Source organism: Brassica oleracea, chromosome C7, assembly GCF_000695525.1.
Source record: "Brassica oleracea var. oleracea cultivar TO1000 chromosome C7, BOL, whole genome shotgun sequence".
Taxonomy (NCBI): domain Eukaryota; kingdom Viridiplantae; phylum Streptophyta; class Magnoliopsida; order Brassicales; family Brassicaceae; genus Brassica; species Brassica oleracea.
Genome location: NC_027754.1, coordinates 27,688,109 through 27,694,876, shown reverse-complemented (window position 1 = coordinate 27,694,876; position 6,768 = coordinate 27,688,109). Strand labels below are relative to the sequence as shown.

At 40.6% G+C, this 6,768-nt stretch overlaps 2 protein-coding genes across 2 annotated transcripts; both read right to left on the bottom strand.

The window, feature by feature from the left end:
* Positions 1-1,881, bottom strand: LOC106301797 (protein ROOT PRIMORDIUM DEFECTIVE 1). The gene has a single exon (XM_013738274.1). The coding sequence runs from the start codon at positions 1,683-1,685 to the stop codon at positions 429-431; it is 1,257 nt and encodes a 418-aa protein (XP_013593728.1). The 5' UTR covers positions 1,686-1,881; the 3' UTR covers positions 1-428.
* Positions 1,882-2,074: 193 nt separating this feature from the next.
* On the bottom strand, positions 2,075-6,387 carry LOC106307075 (ribonucleoside-diphosphate reductase large subunit). Its single transcript, XM_013743936.1, has 17 exons — positions 5,961-6,387; positions 5,822-5,883; positions 5,659-5,746; positions 5,321-5,584; positions 5,005-5,245; positions 4,847-4,923; positions 4,584-4,754; positions 4,388-4,480; positions 4,152-4,301; positions 3,984-4,070; positions 3,730-3,894; positions 3,525-3,644; positions 3,223-3,425; positions 2,996-3,145; positions 2,770-2,917; positions 2,505-2,588; positions 2,075-2,419 (listed from the first exon to the last, which is right to left on the bottom strand). The coding sequence occupies exons 1-17, from the start codon at positions 6,186-6,188 to the stop codon at positions 2,297-2,299; spliced, it is 2,454 nt and encodes an 817-aa protein (XP_013599390.1). The 5' UTR covers positions 6,189-6,387; the 3' UTR covers positions 2,075-2,296.
* Positions 6,388-6,768: the final 381 nt, after the last annotated feature.

Genomic DNA, 6,768 nt, shown 5'->3' with positions numbered 1-6,768 from the left:
TGAATGAGGAACTCAGAGTGTTTCTTAGATCAAAATTCATCAAACAATTTCTTGTTTGCTACAATTTCATCCACATCACACTTATGGCCACAAAACTAATGTGCGTGTAGACATAAGACAGGAAAGATCACTGAGCCAAGCTACCTCTCTTTTGCTGAAGACACTAAAAGCCAAGCTAACCTCCACAAGTAATCTTCTACTTTCTAGTTACATTCCTCTGCCTCTACTTAGAATGTCCGTTGTAAGAACATTTCTTACCTCTCACAACAGTTTCTGAGACTCCTGCCCACATCAGCATCATTGTTCTCCACTTCGCTCCAACCTTCTTTCTCGAACGGCCTCTCACAAAACCAACTTCAATCTGATTTCACTTGAAAATTCAATACACATGATGTGACTTTTGCACAAACTCCACTGCATCATAGCAATCATTTCTCCAGAATTGGCAAGATCCAGTCTCCATCTCTCTCTCCTTCCCAATCTTCATCATACCTTACCTCAACATCTCTCTCCTCTTCACAACTTTGTAACAGTTCCTTAGAGTGACGCTTTTCCAACAACACAAGATCCAGCATCTTCCTCCGCACACTGTAAACAGGATTTGGCTCAATCAAACACCCTTTGCTATAAGCTTCTCTAAGAAACAAAGTCTGAGTACTTCCTTTCGTCGATACATAGAAAATCCCAGGATGCTTCAGTATCACTTCCCTCAAGTTCACTTCGATCGCAAGATCCTTACGAAAATGAGCTAGTCTCTCAACTTCAACCATCTTCTCAACAGTCAAGCTCAGAAGCTCGTGGATAACCGCAACAACTCGCTTCTCGAACCTCTCTACGCTTCTTGAAATCTCCTTTCTCTCGTAAGGCTTTAAATAAGGGACTCTCTGCCAGTTCCTTAGCTCTTCTCTGAACCCTTTCTCGATCTTGAACCCTGTGGGGAGATTAATAGGAAACGCGTAGTTCGTCTCGAACTCACTCAACCATTTCTCTCTGTACTCTACTTCTCTCCACTCCTCAACTTTAGCCACAGACAATCTCTCATCATCATCTCCATCAACTAGCTCCAAAGTCTCCAAATCAACTAACCTGAACTCTGAAGTATACTTAGCCAAAACCGAATCACGAAAGTCCTCAGGCAAACCTAACTCTTTCCTCATCAACCTCAAAGCATGAACATTCAGAACACCTTTTCTAGACATCAACAACAGCTTCTTCACCCTCCTTACAGCATCAACCTCAATCTCTCTTACAACACTTTCTTCTTCCTCAACTAATTCCTTCAGTTTATCAGTAATCCGACAACACAAATTCCTCCGACATGGATGTGTGAAGATCTCAAAGGCGTGAGGATACTTACCCACAAAGGCTCCAATGCTTACGTTCAAACCGACGATGTTCTTCCATCGAGACATAAGCTGCAAGGAGACGAAAGGACCACGCTTTTTGTTACCCATGAGTTTTGTTATCTCGAGGATGATGTTTAGCTTCCTGATGTGGACGATGAGTTTGTCTAATCGGTTGTCTCGTGTTCGGTTCTCTAACCTGGTTTGCGCAGAATCTACAGGCTTTAGCCATCTCCTCTGGTTATAAGAGTAGAGAGGAGATAAAGATGATAGCTTTGTGGGAGTTTGGTGAGATAGAGCTTCTCTGATGCTACTGTAGCTCAAAGATCTTAGAGAATTCATCTCTTCTAAATCGACAAACACATCACCATTTCTCCAAGGTTGGATTCTGAAATTAGGGCTTCACTGACTAGAACATTGCAATCAATTTCTTGGGAGGAAGTTGGGAGAGAGATAATCACACGTCGCAGAGGAGAGGAAGAAGAATTAGAGCTGTCGATACGGGCCATAACCCGCAAGATAGGCCCAAATAGTTCAACCATGGGGGAAGACCTGAACACAAAATGACATATGTAACACTAACATCTATGGCAGATGGATTATAGATGTGTGTTACTTTACTCAGTCTCAGTCCTATGGCGCTAAGAAATCAAATTCAGCTAAAACTAAAAGAGATATAGTAATATAGTCAGTCCCATTAGATTCAAAGCTAATATAAGGTAGGATGAAAGCAGCCTAAACTCGAAACTAAATAGACATTGAGCAACTTCTTGTTACACACTTAGCAAAGGATACTTGTTAACTTTCACACACGAATAACAAGGCAGTCTTATCGGAACTAGATTACATTATATAGTTAACCCTACACAAATCAACAGACGAAAACCACACAAACATAAAAGAGACGCAGGCTCTTTCAGACCAACTTTCGATTGTTTCTTCTCATGTTTGTTTTAACTTCCACAAGAGAGACACTCCTCAGGGTTTGTCAAAGAGCATACCATCTGTGCCATCTTCGTCTCATTGTCTTCTTTTTCTTCTGTTCCTTCATCCTCTTCAGTCACATTAGGCTTCTCCTGCAGTAATCACAGGCAAATGTCAACTTCGCTCACTGGTAACTACAGAATCACACAGTAACCCAAAAGTGTTTCTTTGTTTTACCTTTAGCATTGCTGTGTCTACTGTAAACTTTATTGCATCTGCTGCTGCACGTGATCGCAAGTAGTACATCCCCGTTTTCAATCCCTTTCAATATTCCCAAAAATAACAATTTTGTGAGCTCGGGTTATTACCGCAAATCAAGACTGAATCTGAGCAAGTGAAGCGATACAGTCATATTGAACAGATTCATCAACATTCTTGCTTACAACTGATGCAATCATATTGAGTTTAACTGTTTAAGTCAAGCTTTAAGGTAAGTTGTTACCTTTTTCCAAGTGTGGAAGTGTAAGGAAGTGAGTTTGGCAAAGTTGGGTTTGTCCATGTGTATATTCAAACTTTGGCTTTGATCTATAAAGCATCCACGATCAACAGCCATATCAACCACTGTTCTCTGCTTAATCTCCCACACAGTCCTGAGTCATTTGCATACAAATTAAAAAATGGTGAACACATAGTAATCAGAACATAAAAGAATTGAGGAAAATATATACCTATAAATTGCCTTCAAGTCATCAGGAATCTCCGGGACATTTATAACAGAACCATTCTCATGTATTATCTTGTTTTTGAGCGTAGGAGACCAGAGTCCCATATCAGTCAAGTCGTGAAGAAGATGCTTGTTCACAACTACGAACTCACCACTGTAAACACAGGAAATAGCAAAGACTGAGCTATGCAGAAAACCAGAAACATTACTTTGTGGAGCTTTCTTGCATACCTTAAGACTCTGCGACTATAAATGTTTGAGGTATACGGCTCAAAACATTCATTATTCCCAAGAATCTGGCTGGTTGAAGCAGTTGGCATTGGTGCTACTAAAAGAGAATTTCTAATTCCATTCTTCGAAATCATATCTCTGAGAGCAGCCCAGTCCCAGCGGTCCGAAGGAATCACATTCCACATGTCAGGTTGTAGAATACCCTAAAAAATCATAAGATACGCCAACCAAGCAATTAGCTCCAAGAGTTTATGAAAATGTTGAACAGATATTACAAAAGAATTGCAGGTTGAGATACATACCTTACTCACAGGACTTCCTTGGTATGTATCATATGTACCTTCCTTAGTAGCAATCTCCGAAGATGACTTGAGTGCATGGTAGTATATGGTTTCAAATATGTCTTTGTTCAGTTGCTGAGCCTGAGATTATTCCAAAAAAAAGCTGCTCAGACCAGAGAACAAAACTACTTTGGAAGGTTGATTCAATCATGCGAAAAAAGTTTACCTCAGTGGAATCAAATGGCATTCCCAGAAGAATAAATGCATCTGCAAGACCTTGCACACCAATACCAATAGGCCTATGACGCATGTTTGAAGTTTTAGCCGTCTCCATAGGATAGTGATTCACATCAATTATCTTATTGAGATTAACAGTAACGGTTGCAGTCACCTGAAGAAACAGAATATATGTTTTTTAAAATCAACATCAAATTGCAGACATGGAAACATATAGAAATGAGCTAGTAATTAAGCGCTGACCTCTGCTAGCTTGTCGAAATCAAAGTAACGATTCTTTGAGCCCAAACTGCCTACAATCTTAGATGGATGTGAGTCCAAGGGGACATCCTGTTGCGAGGTGTAAGACATGTCAAGAGTTAAACAAGTGACAAAGAAAAATCAATCACTGAAACACCTTTTTAAACTCACCTTCTCCCTAACGAATCGAGGTAAAGCAATAGATGCAAGATTACACACAGCAGTTTCTGTTGGACTTGTGTATTCTATTATTTCAGTGCATAAATTGGAAGACTTTATGGTACCAAGATTTTGCTGATTGCTTTTCCTGTTACATGAATCCTACAGTATAATTTCAAAAATGAATAGTGAGAACCTGAGGTTATATAATTGTACTGAGTGGCTACATAGCTACGAAGGTTCCTTACCTTGAAAAGCATGTATGGTGTCCCTGTTTCAACTTGGGATGTCAAGATTTCGTACCAGAGCTGCTGTGCCTGGACAACCTTCTTAGCCTTACCCTAAAGATAAATACAACAGAACTGGTTCAAATCCATAGAAAGGGGAGCATAGCCAGTATTATGATAGCAAGAGTTTGAATTCTGAAAGTGAAAAATCACTCACCTCGTTCTCATACTTAGTGTAAAGTCTCTCAAAATCTGCACCCCAACAATCTGCCAAACCTGGAGCTTCATTAGGACAAAAGAGTGACCACTGCCCATCGCTCTGGACCCTTTCCATGAAAAGATCTGGTATCCAAAGACCATAAAACAAGTCTCTAGCCCTGTGTTCTTCCTGAAATAGAAATAAAAAAAGTGTAATGTAAGAGTGTATGAAACAAACTCCAGATTAATATGTAGGGAAAGTGAGTGATCTAGCGAGGGTACCTTCCCATGATTCTTACGGAGCTCCAGAAACTCGAAAATGTCAGCATGCCATGGCTCCAGGTACACAGCAAATGCTCCTTCACCAATGGCAAATAAAATATACATAAGACAAACAGAACTAGCAATTCAGAAACAATCATGAGCAATGAAATGAATACCCTTTCTCTTGCCACCTCCTTGGTCAACATAACGAGCAGTATCATTGAACACCCGCAGCATAGGAACAATACCATTAGATTCTCCATTAGTGCCACGAATGTAACTTCCAGTAGCACGAATGTTGTGAACAGAAACACCAATACCCCCAGCTGATTTACTTATAACTGCACACTCTTTCAACGTATCGTAAATCCCCTCAATGCTATCATCCTTCATGCAGATAAGAAAGCAGCTGCTTAGCTGCAAATCCAAAACCACACATCAGTAAAACGAATGCATCAAAAAAAAAAAAACAGAAAGAATAGGGTACATTACTTGCGCCCGTGGAGTTCCAGAGTTAAAGAGGGTGGGAGATGCATGAGTGAACCATCGCTGAGACATTAAATGGTAAGTCTGGACAGCTGAATCAATATCCTGTTTATGAATGCCAACAGAAACTCTCATGAGCATGTGCTGAGGCCTTTCAACCACTTTCCCATGGACTTTTAAAAGGTATGATCTTTCAAGAGTCTTGAAACCGAAGTAGTCATATTCGAAATCGCGGTCGTAAATGATTTCACTGTCCAGACGAGTAGCATTCTGAAAAATAACCAAAAGAGATGAGTAAAATTCAAAAGCAAACGTTCCATCAAAAGACAAAGCTTTATTTATACCTTCATAATGATCTCAAAAACATCATCAGCAATAAGAGGAGAGGCGAGTCCAGATCTCTCATTGACATGATTGTACATGTCATTAACCCTGAAGATACCCCAAAGTCAGTTCATATGAATGAATACATAATAATCACTGATAGATAAAGAAAACAAGACTCACGTCTCGGAAAACGATTTCTTAGTGTTCTTGTGGAGATTAGAGACAGCAATCCTTGCAGCCAACTGAACACATAAACAATCAAAAGCTTAAAAGAGAGACTTCTGATTAGAGACTAATTAAAATCAAATTAAGAGCTCACGGAGGCGTAATCGGGGTGGTTGGCGGTCATAGCGGCGGCAGTCTCGGCGGCTAACTCGTCGAGCTGAGTGGTGGTGACGCCTTTGTAGACGCCGGCGCAGACTTTCTGGGAGACGAGGACGGGGTCGCAGTGATCGATGCTGAGGCCATAGCTAAGCTTCTTTAGCCGCGCGGTGATCTTGTCGAAGCGAACGGTTTCCTGCCTTCCGTCACGCTTCACTACGTACATCTTCGGATTTTTCTCTGAAGAATTGTGTCGAACAGTTGGTAGGCGTGTGAGTCTGATGAAATAGATTGAAAGTGAAAGGAAAGCAGAAATGGGCTTTTTGGATTTTGAGTTTCGAAATTTCTAGGGCTCCTCCTTCTAATTCATTGCCGGATTTTGACTTCACCTAGCGCGCGAAAGTTTTAGGTTTTTCCCGCCAGCTTCCGAGAGAAGGAACTTGAAGCGTTTACCTCGCTGGGTGTGGGCCCCAGCTCACGAGAAATGTGATACGTAGTCCGATTCTTTGCATGGGCCCAAATTAGAAGTTGACGTTTACGAAAACTGTAGTAGCTATTAATTTGTGCCCCTGAGGCCTTGATTAACGCTGAAACTCCACATGGTATTTTTTTTTTGTCTGAATAAAAAATAAAAAATTAAAAACTAATTAATCCTGGACTGCCATGTGTCAGTGGGATCTGTAAACAGTTCAAAAACCCACCGAACAACAATATTTATTTTGGTTTTTCTGTAACCGATTTTTTCTTTTTTTTGTGGGTCTCCCACATAAAAATTCCACTAAAAATCCCTTCTCCTCTCCCGATAA

Coding starts and splice junctions, on each gene's coding strand:
- LOC106301797 (XM_013738274.1), bottom strand. CDS start 1,685: ATGAATTCTCTAAGATCTTTGAGCTACAGTAGCATCAGAGAAGCTCTA.
- LOC106307075 (XM_013743936.1), bottom strand. CDS start 6,188: ATGTACGTAGTGAAGCGTGACGGAAGGCAGGAAACCGTTCGCTTCGAC. Junction 5,884..5,960: donor ACCACCCCGATTACGCCTCC/GTGAGCTCTTAA, acceptor TTATGTGTTCAG/TTGGCTGCAAGGATTGCTGT. Junction 4,481..4,583: donor ACACTAAGTATGAGAACGAG/GTGAGTGATTTT, acceptor ATTTATCTTTAG/GGTAAGGCTAAGAAGGTTGT.